The 16,377-nt window shown below is 41.2% G+C and overlaps 2 protein-coding genes and 2 long non-coding RNA genes across 4 annotated transcripts in view; 2 read left to right on the top strand and 2 right to left on the bottom strand.

The window, feature by feature from the left end:
* Window positions 1-2,081: 2,081 nt before the first annotated feature.
* On the bottom strand, window positions 2,082-4,883 carry LOC113163791. Its single transcript, XR_003298937.1, has 4 exons — window positions 4,771-4,883; window positions 3,996-4,073; window positions 3,343-3,445; window positions 2,082-2,113 (listed from the first exon to the last, which is right to left on the bottom strand). It is a non-coding gene; the product is annotated as an uncharacterized LOC113163791 (long non-coding RNA).
* On the top strand, window positions 4,859-10,691 carry LOC113163788 (cadherin-related family member 5). The gene is made up of 11 exons (XM_026362758.1): window positions 4,859-4,944; window positions 5,255-5,461; window positions 7,097-7,153; window positions 7,236-7,328; window positions 7,837-7,947; window positions 8,229-8,393; window positions 8,476-8,566; window positions 8,709-8,815; window positions 8,987-9,182; window positions 9,259-9,381; window positions 10,629-10,691. The coding sequence occupies exons 2-9, from the start codon at window positions 5,312-5,314 to the stop codon at window positions 9,044-9,046; spliced, it is 834 nt and encodes a 277-aa protein (XP_026218543.1). The 5' UTR covers window positions 4,859-4,944; window positions 5,255-5,311; the 3' UTR covers window positions 9,047-9,182; window positions 9,259-9,381; window positions 10,629-10,691.
* On the bottom strand, window positions 10,571-15,016 carry LOC113163790. The gene is made up of 4 exons (XR_003298936.1): window positions 14,933-15,016; window positions 14,747-14,842; window positions 10,962-11,578; window positions 10,571-10,688 (listed from the first exon to the last, which is right to left on the bottom strand). It is a non-coding gene; the product is annotated as an uncharacterized LOC113163790 (long non-coding RNA).
* The window catches only part of irf5 (interferon regulatory factor 5), a 4,696-nt gene continuing 2,554 nt past the window's right edge, over window positions 14,236-16,377 (top strand). The window contains exons 1-3 of the mRNA XM_026362757.1: window positions 14,236-14,417; window positions 14,954-15,150; window positions 16,118-16,304. Coding sequence (XP_026218542.1) covers window positions 14,977-15,150; window positions 16,118-16,304 — 361 coding nt within the window. The 5' untranslated portion in view covers window positions 14,236-14,417; window positions 14,954-14,976. The remainder of the gene's footprint in view (window positions 14,418-14,953; window positions 15,151-16,117; window positions 16,305-16,377) is intronic.

The raw sequence follows: 16,377 nt of genomic DNA, 5'->3' as shown, positions 1-16,377 counted from the left end.
CAGAGAGGAGAGAGACGCAGACGACAGAGAGGAGAAAGTTGATAAAGTGACGGTAAGACTGAAAAAGGAAGAGATAAATCTAAAAATGTCCAAAAAGAGACAAGTGGACAGCAAAGAGTTTTTAATCCACAATGGACAGACCCCTGTCTGGTCAGATTACCCACTGGGAGCACTAAACCAGTGTGTCTGATATGATCACAAACTGTGGCTCTTATTAAAACAGCCAATGTCAAACGGCATTATGAGACAAAACACAAAGGTTTTGAACATATACCCACTCAAATCTGAAGTGCGATCACAGAAAGTTTCTAGTCTCAGAGCCCAGTATGACCAGTCCACCAGGATCTTGAGCCACATGCTCAGTTTGATATTACATAACAATAAATTTGTCAAAAGGTTTTTGAATTGTACTGAATTCATTTGATTTGACAGTCAAGTATTGATTACATGCAGGCTACTTGATAATATATCATAGTAAATAGTTAGACATAATGTTCTGGACCTTTGCTTCCAAAAAATGTGTGTAACCCGACCTCTTTAAATTTTAGTTGAATACCCCTGCTCTATATGTTGTAGATGAGAGGAGGATGCTGTCCAAACTCCTCCCAATCCAGGACAATCCCTCCCACTCACTGCACAGTGTGTTGGCTGGACAGAGGAGCACGTTCATCCAAAGACGTATTAATATTAAGTACTCAACAGAGCGCCACAGGAGGTCCTTTCTACCTGTGGCCATCAATCTCTACAATTCCTTCCTCCTCTGTAAGGGGTGGGGGAAGTGAAAATTTATGCCTTATCTAATTGTTGTCATTCCACCATAGACTATAAATACTGACCCATTTTCGTTCATCTATTTTACATATTCTGTACATATATTGAGTTTTCTGTATTGATGTTATTGTGTATTTATGCTGGTGTGGGTTAGGGTCTTTCCTGGTTGTGGTTCCCTTTCTTTCTGTCTGTGTTGAGAACAACTAATGAGGCAAAACAATTTCCCTCTGGGATTAATAAAGTTTTTTGAATCTTGAATTGAATCTTGAGTAATGCCGCCCTATTACCGCCACATCACCCCCATATACCCCCCACCCCCCCTACACCTCTTATCCAAGATGGCATTGGTAATTTGAATAACATGCCTCTACACTTACACTTCTTGGCCTTCTACTCAATTGTCACCCCTAACCCCTTGATACAGGGACCCACAGTCATGAACTCACTCTCCACTACAATAAAACCACCTTTTAAAATAAGAAACGGTGCAGGCCTGTGTTGATGCTCGTGAGCAGGGTGGCCTATAACTTAGTGGCCTCTTCACCTGCTAAACAACCAACAAAACAAAAAGCATGTGCATGTGTTTGTTAGTACTCACAAACTCCTTGAGCAGTCACTGGCACTTAGCCATGAGATGCTGAAACCGGGTGAAGAATGATGAAGGAAGATGATACTTGACGAACGAAAACGACGAGTGGAATCACCAGTTGCGGCAGCAACTAGCCTTTGAGCCGATGACTGAGCGGGTACTTCTGCTCTCTTAATCTCCTCTGATAAGCATACATAACAGATTCTTGTTGTTTGAATGTTGGGGGGGAGATCCTCCCTCAAGTGGAGGAGTTTAAGTATCTTGGGGTCTTGTTCACGAGTGAGGGAAAAAGGGAGCGTGAGATTGACAGACGGATTGGTGCATCAGCGGCAGCTCATGGCCATAGGTGAGGCCATGAGCTGCCGCTCCAACCTTTGGTTCATGACCGAAAGGACAAGGTCGCGGATACAAGCGGCCGAAATGAGTTTCCTCCGTAGGGTGGCTGGGTGCACCCTTAGAGATAGGGTGAGGAGCTCAGTCACCCGGGAGGAGCTGCTCCTCTGCATCGAGAGGGGCCAGTTGAGGTGGCTTGGGCATCTGTTTCGGATGCCCCCGGGACGCCTCGTAGGGGAGGTTTTCCGGTCATGTCCTACCGGGAGGAGGCCAAGGGGAAGACCCAGGACACGTTGGAGGGACTGTGTCTCTCGGCTGGCCTGGGAAGGCCTCGGTGTCCCCCCGGAAGAGCTGGAGGAGGTGTCTAGGGAGAGGGAAGTCTGGGCATCTCTGCTTAAGCTGCTCCCCCCGTGACCCGGCCTCGGATAAGCGGATGAGAATGAATGAATGAATGAATGAACAGATTCTCACTCATTTTAGTAATTTTCACCTTCCAACGAGCTCTTTACGAGTGCATTTTGACTTAGCAGTAGCTTACAACACCAACACAAATTAGCAACAATGAACATGTACTGCGATTGTAACTAATTAGGTGCTACCATTGCTATCATGCCGACCGTGATTAGCATCTAATTTTAATATTGTATCTTGCGGAAACAGTATAAAATTACACTAACATGGCTATTTACCTTCTGAATGTCACAATATATCCATTAAGAGCTGGTACACTCCGCAATCACCACCGAAATAGGCACATTTACTAATAAATTTTCTATGACTTTCCCATAGCGTGTCTGCTTCTCGACTATTTCAAGGTTCCATGCTACTGTGACGTCTTTATATCCCGCCCCTTCACCTTTCTAATTGGTCTGATAGATGGATAACAACCAATAGAAATACACACGTCAAGACAGGCAACTTGGTCTTTAGAATAGGTAGTCACTTAAACACCATGTTTTACGTTTAAAGCAAACAAACTTTTTTAAAGCTTTAAAGGTTGGTCACATTGACTACTTATTTATTAGCATCTGTAAATGCAATTTTAGGCTAAGCTATAGGAGTTATATGCATAACTTCAAAGGAATCTATGTGGTTTGAGACAGCATTTACAAGTTGCTCAGTTGACCTCTCCTTTACAGGGAAAGTGTTGGTCGTTAAAGCAGGTTAGCCTCAGTAACGCACCTCGCAGCCACCTTCCCCAGAACTATACTGTCCCTTAGACAGTTAAATTTTTACTTAATTTCAGGGAGGTAACTGGACCTGGTAAAAATTATGTGAGAGATAATGTATAAACCCTTACTAAAGGGGGGTAAAGCAGTCCCACACATAGAGGTTAAACTCAAAGCCATGTTTTTGATACCAATCATAAAAGCTTGCCTTCACATGGGAAAGGGCCTAACCTGGTCCTTTTTTTGCAAACTTGTGGGTGGGTCACAAAGTACTTATGGTGTACGGCAAAAGACCATCCATGAGTGTCCCTAATGCTGAAAATTGTCCATTAATATACAAGATGGTATACAATGGTTTTAGTTTAAATCCAAGACTGGCAGCGATACCTTTGGAAAAATTCTCTTGGAAAAATGTAGAGATGTAAGAATCTGGGCTAACATCCTAAAGACCTCGCCAATTGCCTGTCAGTGTTTGCCTACCAGAGTCTTTCTGAAGTGGAGGCAGTGCTCTCAATGTCCAGATGTCCCACACCACAATGTGGAGAAGAAGAATCAGTTCCACAGTTGTTTTGGTACTGACCCACTGCAAAAGAAATTTGGTCACTAGTATCACCTTGGCTGCAAGCTCTTCACATAGCCTAGCACCAATGAGCTATAGCAATGTCATATATGGGTTTACAGAAGACATGAACTGAAAATGTGAAAATGTGGTGGGTTGTGATAAATTGTGTGAAAGATAGTTCATGGAAAACTAGAAATATCTGTTTTCAAAAAACATGTGGTACCAAACAGCAGAAATTATAATGAATGTTTTTAAAGATTATCTTTAGAAAGACAAATCGAGTAAAGACAGGAAAGAAAAACTACAAAATTGGAAGATTCCTTCCTTTTTGGAAATAATCCTGTACAAATCTATTAAGAAGTAGTGTACTCAAACATTTCAACCATGCTATGATATTTTCTTTATGGAATGTAATTATCTGAGAAAACAGGCAACATATTGTCTGTCATTGTATAATATTTGACATTGTAATTTTGACATGAACTTAAACATTAAAAAAGTGAAACAAAAGTGCTCAGTTGTTCTGCTCACTCTGGAGTTGTTCATGTTGGTGTAAATTAGATTCACTTACAGACCTACTTGCAGCATCTTGAAATTAATTCTGGTCTCGTGTCACAGTTCTGGTATTTGTACAGTTCCCTCCAAAAGTCTGCAAACAACAATTTTAGGTTTAAGATATTCTGACACATTAACCACTTCATGCCACTGTTGCTAATGTGTTTCACTACAATAAAGTCTCCAGCCTGAGATCACTTTTCTGCTGCTGCAGGTTTGTTGTGTAGAAGCAAAGGATGGTCATAAGCAACATAACCATGACGATTAAGCAACACAGGAAGAAATAAAGTTTTGCAACACGTCTGGTGATCCCGTTTAGTAATGCTCTATAAGCCGTCTGCTAATACCCACACACACGGTGAAGAGACACAAGAGCTTTGTTCTCTCAGCTGCTGCTGAAACATAAAACACACAAAGCTGCAGAATGAAAACAACATGAAGTGGAAACCAGGAGGTCTAAAGAGACGTAGGGCAAGAGACACAGACTGTCTGTGGAGCCAAGAGGTGAGTGATATGGAATTAACATGTTTCTGTTCACATGTAAACAGTTTGTTCATCAGCAGGATCAATGAAGCTGTAGTTATAGGTATATCAATAATTTATTATAAAAGTATAGTGATAAAATTTAATTAATTCAAATCTGGTTTTATTATTGGTTTATTGTAAACAGAGTGATGCTGTGTGAGTTAGTGGATGTAGGTCACAGTGATGATATTAAACTGAAGCTGTGGGAGTTACTGTGTGATACAGAGTTTCAAATATTTCTGCCTGAGCGGATTCCATTGACTCACCTGGACTCCCCTTAAGCACCATAACTCCCAACCAATTATAGAACAACATCTGCTTCATGATGTTTAAACTGGTTGTGTGTAGTTCAGGTGGAGGAGGTAGCAGGAAGATGTTGGTGCCCTGCAGACTGCTGCTGTTGCAGGTGGCTCTCAGGTTGTCTTATCACATAGCTACAGGTAAGAACAAACAGGTGAGACACAAACTGTGGACCTTTAACATTTTACTAGCACTAGTTTCAGGGGTCAAAAATGTAATGTTTAAACATGAGCAGTACGTTGAATAAAACACTAGTTGAATTAAAAGTGGAAAATGTTTTATTCTGATCAGAGACAATGGGTCACTGGTTTATAATCTCTTATCGTCACAAGTACATGTTCATTACCATATCTGCTAAGTAACAAAATGTTGATACTGAACATATCAAACAATGTGTTTTCATCACTAGTCTTGGTTCCAGTATGTCTCTTCTTCTGTATTTATCTCCAGCCAGTCGGTGTCTGGGGGGGGTCAGACATCTTTGCGTCAGTCAGAGAAAACAGCCCAATGGGTCAGTTCGTCTCTAACATCAGTATCACAGTAGAACCAGGAGAGAACCCCGTCCAACTGTGTCTGAGCGGAGATGACGCAGACTGGTTTTATTTACAGGGTCAAACCATTAGACTCAACACGTCATATAGAGTCCTCGACAGAGAGGTAGAGCTACACCTGAACCCGTATCTTACCTGATTCTATGGCTTCTATACACATCTAAGTAAATACAGTGAGGGAAAAAATTATTTGAACCCCAGCTGATTTTGTAAGTTTGCCCACTAACAAAGAAATGATCAGTCTATAATTTCAATGGTAGGTGTATTTGAACAGTGAGACACAACAATGACAAAAAAAAATCCAGAAAAATGCGTTTCAAAAAGAGTTATAAATTAATTTGCATTTCCACGAAGGAAATAAGTATTTGATCCCTTTGAAAAACGTGCTTTAGTACTTGGTGGCAAAACCTTTGTTGGCAATCACAGAGGTCAGCCGTTTCTTGTAGTTGGCCACAAGGTTTGCACACATCTCAGGGGGGATTTTGGCCCACTCCTCTTTGCAGATCCTCTCCAATGTTTGGCAACTCGAACCTTCAGCTCCCTCCACAGATTTTCTATGGGATTAAGGTCTGGAGACTGACTAGGCCACTCCATGACCTTAATATGCTTCTTCTTGAGCCAGTGATTTGTTGCCTTAGCCGTGTGTTTTGGATCATTGTCATGCTGGAGTACCCAACCACGACCCTTTTCAATGCCCTGACTGAGGGAAGGAGGTTCTCACCCAACATTTGACAGTACATGGCCCCATTCATCCTCCCTTTGATGCGGTGCAATTGTCCTGTCCCCTTGGCAGAAAAACACCCCCAAAGCATAATGTTTCCACCTCCATATTTGACAGTGGGGATGGTGTTTTTGGAGTCATAGGCAGCCTTCCCCCTCTTCAAACACAGCAAGTTGAGTTGATGCCAAAGAGCTCGATTTGGTCTTATCTGACCACAACACTTTCACCCAGTCTTCCTCTGAATCAGTCAGATGTTCAGTGGCAAACTTCAAACGGGCCTGTAGATGGGCTTTCTTGAGCAGGGGGACCTTGCGGGCACAGCAGGATTTCAGTCCTTCACGGCGTAGTGTGTTACCAACTGTTTTTTTGGTGACTATGGTCCCAGCTGCCTTGAGATCATTGACAAGTTCCTCCCCAGTGGTTCTTGGCTGATTCCTCACCGTTCTCATTATCATTGAAACTCCACGAGGTGAGATCTTGCATGGAGCTCCAGACCAAGGGAGATTGGCAGTTAATTTATGTTTCTTCCATTTGCAAATGATTGCACCAACTGTTGTCACCTTCTCACCCAGCTGCTTGGCGATGGTCTTGTAGCCCATTCCAGCCTTGTGTAGGTCCACAATCTTGTCCCTGACATCCTTGGAAAGCTCTTTGGTCTTGGCCATGGTGAAGACTTTGGAATCTGGATTGATTGATTGCTTCTGTGGACAGGTCTCTTTTATACAGGTAACGAGCTGAGAGGGCCAATGTCAGCTCGTTACCTGTATAAGATCCACCTGGGAGCTCGAGATCTTGCTGACGGATAGGGGATCAAATACTTATTTCCTTCATGGAAATGCAAATTAATTTATAACTCTTTTTGAAACGCATTTTTCTGGATTTTTTTTGTCATTGTTGTGTCTCATTGTTCAAATACACCTACCATTGAAATTATAGACTGATCATTTCTTTGTTAGTGGGCAAACTTACAAAATCAGCTGGGGTTCAAATAATTTTTTCCCTCACTGTATTGTTTGTCAGGTTCAGGGCTCAGTGCTGAAGGCAGAGCTCATCTGTTCTGAAGACAATTTTGTGCAGGTAAGTCACCTATCTGAGCACACAGTGACACTGATAAATGTAAAAACAGTGTACAGTGTTGATGAGTGTGAACCTGTCTCAGATCCACAACAGGATCCTGGTGGAGGTTGAGAATGAAAACGACAACAGACCGAACTTTTTGCAGGAAACAATTCAGCCGTTCACCATCCATGAGGTAAAATATGAACCATTTCAGGCACCTAGCCAAAAATCCAGAAAGACAGAAGGAAACTGGGAGAATCAGGATCAGTACACCACTGACCTCAGTTCAGGAGTTACAGAGAAATGAGCTGGGTCAGTCATTTTAACACACTGGCATGGTTTTAAGGTCCATCACACAGGGTCAGAGTTCAGGGTTTACCAACAAGTGAGATGATAAACACACTCTGCAGACAGTTTAAATCTGTATCTCAGTCATTTCTTTATTTCCATTTGAATTGTGCTGCTACATTGACAACTGTTGCTATTATTTTGTCACACCTTAGTGATTTACGAGAGAAAATTAAGTGTTTGTCTGTGCAGCTGATGGCGCCAAACTCTGTGGTTTTCACTGTGAAAGCAGTAGATGTGGACGGGGACATGATTCATTACTGTATTGATCAGTCCTCGGTAAGACCAGGTCTGTCCACATACTTCTGTCCATATCCTGTTCATGTCTTTATTAATTTCCCTTTTACCTGCAGTGTGACGCCCGCTTCTTCAGGATTGATTTACCCAGCAGTGGAAATGTGCTACTGGAGAAGCCTCTTGACTACGAGACCAGAACTCAACTGGAGCTGATCATCTGGGCCCAGGTACCACAGAGATATCGCCTTCAGTTCACCTAGACTACCCCTAACTATCCTAAACATGTCCCATTTATTCAGGACATGGTTTTATAACTTATATTTCAGTTCAGTTCAGTTTATCTATAGAAGTCATGTTAAGGCACTTTACAGTGTGAAGTTAAATCTAACTGTATATAGAAAATCTGAAAACTAAACTGACATTAAGTGAAACAGAATATCTGCAAGAATACAGGTCCACAGCTAAAGTGTCTGGGATGTTAAAATAAGTTTGTCCTGGCGTGAAATAGGAATCAAACACTGTTGAGAAATTCAACACGTCTGCTGTTCTGAGCGTGAACATTGAAGATGGAGATGACCAGTATCCTCACTTCCTACCCTGCATGCCTGTCTCACCTGGTGTTCCTGTCTGCATGAGTCCCACCTACACTGCCAACTTCACAAATAAAGACCAGGTAAACACCTGGAACATACTGTTTGATGTCATTTATTTCCCCTTTAATCAGTAAATGTTCAGCTCAGGTCTTCTTGTTTCAGGACATACTTCGGGAGTTTTCTCCGGGTCCAATCAGAGCCAAGGATGGAGACTCAGGAATCAATAGTGACCTGATCTACAGGATCCTGTCAGGTCAGAACCACACAGCAGAAACAGGAACAGATTTTCAGTTGATCTGAAAGTTTTTGTGCATTTGTCTGCACCAAGAAACAAAAGTTAACAAGTTTTAATATTTGTGATGTTGAATCACAGCTCTTCTGTGTCTCGTCACCAGGTGACGATAGCGGCAGGTTTGTGATCAACAGCAGCTCAGGAGAGATCAGGTTAACCCGAGCTGTGGACAACAGGCGATACACACCTGACCTTACTCTAATCGTCATGGTAATAACGCTAGTTAAACAACAACCTTAACCAGTTTACCTGTGACCCAGGGTTATTATGTGTAACAGTCAAATAATTTAACCATCACTTAAAAATAGGCTTTATACTACCTATTCTCCACCACACCACCTTTTCCATCTACCTGTCCTCCACCTGCATCCACTTGTCCAGGTGTGTCAGGTGGACGACAGATTGAAGTATGGCATCTGTTGTGGTTCGGGTTCTCCATGAGAACAAGTTCCCTCCAGTATTCAACAGAACCACCTTTAAAGGTTTCCTGATCCCAACCTCCAGCCCTGTGTCCATAGTGTCCACCTATGGGAACCACGTCTTGCAGGTCCAGGCACTGGACCATGACTTTGCTGATGTAAGAACACCTACAGGTACACCTGTACTATCACCTATATCACACATACCAAGTCCTCACTGACATCCAATCACAGGGCATGAACCCAAACATCCACTACTCCCTCCACCCCGTGTCAAGTCTGTACCAAGTCACCCAGTGGGGGGTTCTGATCGCCAGGACGGACCACCTGCATGCCTTTGACAGGCACATACTACAGGTAGTAATGAGTTACCTGTCAGCTATGTTTATTTTTACTTCTGTGTTATCTAGTAGTAGTATTTTTACATTTACTACATTGTAGTACTATACTGCAACAATTCATGTACTACGTCTACTTAATCTCCATTACTTTCACCAGATTTTATTTTTACACTACAATAATGCAGTATTAATGACGGTAATTTCATCTGTTGAACTAAATTTTGTGCCAAAAGAAAAGACAAAAGGGGTTTTACTGAGCCCACCCCCCTTTAGAGAGTCAGAAATTGTAAAGAGTTTGGTTAAAAGGTCAAAATGCCTTTTAACGTTTTATAATACATTAATTGATGGTTTACTGTATAAATGAGAATAATATATAATTCACATAGAGTGAAAGACACTGTCCAGGGTAGAGTTCATGAAAGTTAGGTCAAACTCCGGTCTTAAGGTTCAGTACTGATGTCATCTTACAGCAGGATCAAACTAAATGCTTCAGTGTAAATCCACATCAGCAAAATTCAAACTGACTCCGTGGTTTACATCCAAATAGTGATGTATTTATCTTGAATGGAGTGTAGCTCTCTCCATAACAACACAGACACAGGCCGGTTCTTTGAAACATTTATTGCTTTCCTTCTCGAGTTTCTTAAGTCACACCGTAACGCCGTGAGAACTGCATTCGTGAACAGTACACAGTACATTAGCAATTAACACGGCACCTAGCATGTACGAACGACAAATAAAGACACTTTAAACACATTAAATAAAGTACATAAACAAATACCTCGTTGGCCGCTTGTCATGAAAAGAGTCCGTAAGTCTTTGAGTCTCTTTGACTGTCTGACTTTGGCTTCAGACGTAGACAACTTAAACTTTATATACAATATAGCAGAATCTCGAAGGAGCCGTCTGCTCACCTGCAGTCCATGGACATCTTCATTAGCTTACTCCCGCTAAATCTCCAGAGTCTCGCGAGACACATCACCTTGTGCTAATGTCCCTAATCACGTCAGAGCAAGTGCTTGGTATATATAAATATTACATTACAGCGAATTACATATTGTGATATTAACATTTCAATATAACTCTATTATCATAACCATTTGAAACAAAAGCAAACTATCTGCATCATACTATAAACTCTTAACACCATGAACACAATACAGAGGCACTTACATGGAGTGAGACTGTCAGCGGCAGGTTGTAGAGAACTGACAATCAGGTCTTACAGTGTTGATCAGTGCCTGATTTTATAACTGACTGCAGGTTGTGGGCAGAGATGACGAATCAGGAGAAGAAGTTTTAGCTTCAGTGGACATTGAGGTCCTGCAGAGAGGACAAACAGGTGAGTAGAAGATTCACTGACAAACATTAACCCTACTATCAGCTGGATTATGTTTTGATGTCCTTGAGCTTTATTATTGCGTCGACATCTGTTCTTTACTTTTTAATTTATATAGAACCAAATCACAACAAAATCATTTCAGCTGCACCCAATTAAAGGTGTAAATATTAATATGCTATTACACGAATGCATCATTTGCCTGTTTACTGTCCACCCCAAAATGTGTTCACTGACAATAACTGTGTTTTCAGTACCTCATGGTGTGTTAACTGAGCAGCAGCTGCAGACGTCAACAGACGTTGACAGCAGACTTGCAGGAGGAATAGCAGCAATGATCCTGTTGATGTTTTTGTCTGCTGTTTTGTGTCTTCTGCTTTGGACCACAAAGAAACAACAATCACAGAGAGAGCCTGCCCATCCAACACATGTCATGAACCCAAGCTGTAAAAGCCACCGGAAGCAAACAGCAGAGAGACACAGTTAGACAGCAGCTAAACAGGTGTAACATCTCCTCAATCTGTGGTGAACAGGTGAATTCCAGTCAGCCCAGTTCTGACTGAACTTTCAGTCATCCTTACGAGTCTTCTTCACAGTCAGAGTATTCACAGGGAACAGTTTACACCAGGAGAAACTCTGCTTCTTTCATCCTCTAACATCATTCTCAGACAGATCCAGACCCCTTATCTCTCCACCAATGGACTCCGGCAGCAACTGCAGTTTTTAGGCTGATCTCAGAACAGACCTTGAACATGAGACCAGAGGAACACCCAGACTACATTAGAGAGTGCCCAGGTGAGTCCACAGCTGTTCACCTTGATCCTCTTCTCAGTGTCTACGACATGGAAACCCACCAATAAGAAGAGGAAATGCCCTGAAAAAAGCAGCAGCCAATCACAGAGCAGAAACAAGTGAATTAGTCTTATTATAAATTTTCACTTTGATAGAAACCACATCATGTTGACTTTGTTCCACTGGAAGTAAATTAAAACTATACAAATGTCAAATCTCTTTAGAACACTTGATTAATTTTGATGAATTTCTAATATATTTAAATTGTATTTTTTGTCATTTGTTCTGGTAGTTTTCACAGCTGTTGGATTTCTAGATTTTCACCTAATCACATTATTGTCCTTTATGAAATTATCGATGTGTGCAAAGTATTCTTGTGTAGTGTTGTTGTTCCTGTTAACCAAATAACTTATCTGAATTCAGAGCTCACATTGTCTTTTAATGACTGCAACCAGAAGTCTGGATGTTGAGTCATGGCAACTGGACTTCCTTCTTGTTACATCGCAGAACCTCTTTACTTTCAGCCTATCCCTGCATTCCACAGCAAGAGGTCACATCGACCTAACAAGTAGGAAGTCCAGTTGCCATGACTCTACTTTCAGATAGCTTTACCTTAACTGAGAATCTTCAATAATGTAACCAGAAGTGAGTGGCAGTTTATCTTTTGGACAAAGCTTCCTCAAAGAAGTAAAATGAATTTAAATAGTAAATAGAAAATATAATTCTATCATGAAACCACTGCAAAGTAGTTAAGGTTCAAAGCCCTGACTTAACTACAAAGTGGTCAACTCAGCAGCACCAGCCTACCTAAACTCCTTCATCCTGGTCTACAATCCCTCTTCGTCAATGCACTTGACGTTGAGGTTTTTTAGGACCCAATTAAAATGCCATATAAGTGAATCAAAAGGGGAGTTGATTGTAAAGACTTTACTACAGTGGTCAGGCAGGGAAAGCAAGTAAAAGATACAACGGGCCAAGGCACTGGAAAGAAACAACTAGAATGTCCATTAAAAAGGTAATAAACCAGAGCAAGACACAAAGTAACAACCAAAACAAGACTGAAGAGAAGTTAAGGAAAACACAGTGTTAAACCAGAAAACTAACAACTGAACATTACTGCTGAGATGCAGACAAAATCTCAGTCTTACAAGGGGCAAGGCACACATAATCAGGCATGAGACTGGGCAAACATGGCACGAGAGCTGAACTGAAACAAAAGACACAACATGACAACCTGGCAAAGGCATGGAAACTGAGGGATGTTTAAACAGCAGATGGTCAACACAGGTGGAGTTTATCCGGTGATTAATAGCAGGAGAGAACAGGTGCTGAAACAAGGAGACCAGAGCTGGAACAGAAAATGACTTTCAATGGTGGAACGACCTGCCCATCTCTGCACGCTCAGCTGCCTCACACTTTCAAAAACCTGCTGAAAACATAGCTCTTCCGCACCTTTCTCTGCCCTTAAATCTTTTTTTGCATCTTAAAACCTTAAAAGAAAATTGCACTTGCAGTTTGCTGCTGCTAGATACATCAGTCTTTTTGGATGATCAAATATGACACAGATGGGTGGATTTTGGGTCATCTAAGATTTGATGGGATTGTTTTATTTTCAAAATGTCATTGCTAAGATTCCAGTCACTATGAGCAATAAATCATTCTCGTTACTCTATTGGCTGACAGGTTCACAGCTCAGCTGCTGGTTTCACTTCATCAGGTGTGGGTTGATTTAAATAAGTTTCACATAAGAAAAGAGACAGATTCACCTGAACTGAAATCATCAAGTTTCTACATTTAATTGTTTATTGTATTATACTGATCAGCAGATATTGATTGATGATCAACAGACAAATTGACTGATGAAGACACAGGAAGATCACACTTAATGACCAGCTGCAGTCAGTTACAGTTAGTTTAGTTAAATTTTAGCTTAATTTAGGTAAAGTTAGTTTAGATTAATTATGGTTTAGTTTATTGTTCAAATAACTTTGTTTTAAATTTGTTCGTTGTTGTCTTTTTTTGTTTTGTTTTGTTTTGTTATTGAAACAAATGTTTGTTTTAGTTTCCCTGAGAAGCGGAAGGAGGAAGGGAGGAACCTCACGTGAAATCTTACTGTAAATTTACCTGCGGAAAGACGCAACAGACCGGAAACTACCTGACACTTCTTCAAAATAAAACACTGTACGTGTCAGTGTCCTAACATATGGACGGACATGGGAACGAATGTTTTCAAGTTCACAGACAGAATTTTAAACCACAATTACCTCCTTTGGTGCCTGTCTGCTTTCTTCATATCTTTCTTAATGACTCTTGTGTTACAGATCATACCGACATCTAGGGCCTTATTGGGATTTTAACCTGGTTAAATAAATTATATATTTAGACATAAAATAATAACATAAAAAGAAAAAAAATCTTACTGCAGTAATTTATCTGGAAGTTGAGTCATGGCAACGGGACTTCCTTTTTGTTAGGTTGAGGCGTTTCGCTATTCAAGTAGCTTCTTCTTTAGTCCGGTTACCATGACTCAACTTCCAGATAACTTCACCTGGTCGACTGAGAATCTTCACCGACACACTGCAGTAATTTGTACTGTAAATGTAATATCTGTGTATTTTTACCCATATAAAATCATATTTTGTTGTTTCATAAGAATATGTAATCAGACTTAGAGATTTTTATTTTACCACCGCTGACGCTTTTATTTTGTAAGTGGTGGAATCTAAGACAGGAAGTAGCCCTGCTTGTGTCAGACCTGACGCTGGTCTGATCCGGAATCTCTCGGTTTTTCGTTCCTTGACCTAAAACCTAAAACTTAGTCGCAGATCTAGTCCGAGTTGCCGCGCTTCGTTTTTATTTGTTTGTTTATTTTGCTGACGTCATTGTGACACAGTTGGGGGTTAAATCGGAACGAGATCCAGGTGAGTCTTTATTTTCCAGATCCTCTGGTAGCACGCTGAACTTAATCCCAGTTTCTCCTGATGGGGATTCGATCTTGTGTGGTTTAATGTGGTCGGTACTGGTCTGAGATCTGATGTGGTTCCATCTTGTCTGGTTGGGGAAGGGGTGGTGGGGGTCACGTGCTGCGTTGCCCCGACCCCCAAACCAGAAATAAAATATAAAAAAAAAACTGTAACATGATGTTGATCCGTATTTTATGGATCACGCGTCAGTTTTTACTTCCTAAGCAGCTCTGATTTTCTCGTACCTTCACTGAACGTGTGCAGAACACAGACTGCATGACACCTACCTGTGCCTGATTATTCCAGTTTTGCACCATCCCCTACTGGTCTGGAATCTAATATGGTCTTCACTGGTCTGGAAACCTCCAGCCTCCCCCACAGTTCTAAGAATAAAACATATTCTTCATGTTAAACTTTATTAAAACTTTAAACTATAAAATAAAAATAAACAGTTTTTACATTATGTCACACACTGACGCCGTTCTTTGCTCCAGAGCCCTGCACCCCAGCCCCCACCATGAGTGTCCAGCCCCGAAGGATCCGTCTGAAGCCCTGGCTCCTGGCTCAGGTGAACAGCGGCCGGTATCCTGGTCTCCACTGGCTCAGTTCGGAGCACCGACTCTTCCAGATCCCCTGGAAACACGCTACACGCCACACACCAGCATCAGACGAGGAGAACACTATCTTTAAGGTCTGGTTAATCGGTAGACTGTAAGGACAAAACATTTTTACTGGGAATGAACAGAAGACATAAGCTTCACTTATTATTGGTTGACAATTGATTCATTTGTTCAGTGAAAACAAAATAGTAAAAAAAGACAGGGTTAGGGTGAGACAGAAACAAGAATGTAATAACATCACAATTACATGTGATGAAACGTGACAGGTGTTCAGTTTATTTATGTAGCACCAAAAGCACTTGCCACAAGAAAGTCAAGACCACACAGAATTATAGAGAAGAATTTTGGGCAAGTTAGAGTTCAGCTAGATGATGGATCTATGTGGTGCAGGTAAAGAACCAGTTATTAGTAATTTAACCTTGAATCTACTGAAGCCTGAAGAAAATCTGCAGTAATAATGATAAAATAACTAATAAGTGAAAAACTAGTGCTTCAGGTAACTACATAAACCTGTTGGGTTTGATTAGGTTATTTCACAAAACAGTTTTAAAATTCTGACTAAACTCTGAAGAGTTTTTGGATCAACAAAGTCTGAGCAAAATAAGAGAAAACTAATAAAGACAGAACCTCATTGAAACAAGTTCACGTGACACAGACAAACAAAAACAAGAGAACAGACGTTTGATTCAGCAGGAAAAGTAACATAAGAAGAAGCTGCCGGACTTCCTCGTCCTCACAGTTTGTTGAGCTTCTGAGTTTCATTTCAGTTTGAGGTGGAGAAACACGTTAAGGTCACTTCCTTTTCTAAGCTTCTGCTTTTGTTTCTCTGTTCAGTGAAAATCACTTTGACTTTAAAGCTTCTCTCATTTCAAGTAAATAATGGAGGAAAACCTATGTCCACATATTTTTCTGAACTAGTCAATGTTTGTGGCCATACATCAGGTTGTATTTAGTCCTTAAACCTGCTGCAAAACAAGTTCAACTTACTCTAAATCTTAAAGTACTGGCAGCAAAAACTCTGTGTTCTGTGTTTTGCAGGCGTGGGCTCTTGAGACAGGGAAATACCAGGAAGGTGTGGACGAACCTGACCCTGCCAAATGGAAAGCAAACCTCCGCTGTGCTCTGAACAAAAGTCGAGAGTTTCAGTTGAAATATGACGGAACCAAAGAGACACCAGTACAGCCATACAAGATCTACGAGGTCTGCGAGCAGCCGGGGAATGCGGGTGAGGACAGGCCCGGGTCCCAGGGGTTCACTGCAGCAGGCCGAGTAACTTTAGTAACTCTACTCTCTGTTAA

The sequence above is a fragment of the Anabas testudineus genome, chromosome 23 (assembly GCF_900324465.2).
Source record: "Anabas testudineus chromosome 23, fAnaTes1.2, whole genome shotgun sequence".
Classification (NCBI taxonomy): Eukaryota; Metazoa; Chordata; class Actinopteri; order Anabantiformes; family Anabantidae; genus Anabas; species Anabas testudineus.
The sequence above is the reverse complement of the archived record's forward strand: the minus strand, read 5'-3'. Positions and strand labels throughout refer to the sequence as shown.

Excerpts from the sequence above, each read along its gene's own strand:
- LOC113163788 (XM_026362758.1), top strand. The coding sequence starts at position 5,312 with ATGGGTCAGTTCGTCTCTAACATCAGTATCACAGTAGAACCAGGAGAG. Across the intron at positions 7,329-7,836 it reads AGCCGTTCACCATCCATGAG|TGTGACGCCCGCTTCTTCAG; the intron begins GTAAAATATGAA and ends TTTTACCTGCAG. Across the intron at positions 8,816-8,986 it reads ACCTTACTCTAATCGTCATG|GTGTGTCAGGTGGACGACAG; the intron begins GTAATAACGCTA and ends CCACTTGTCCAG.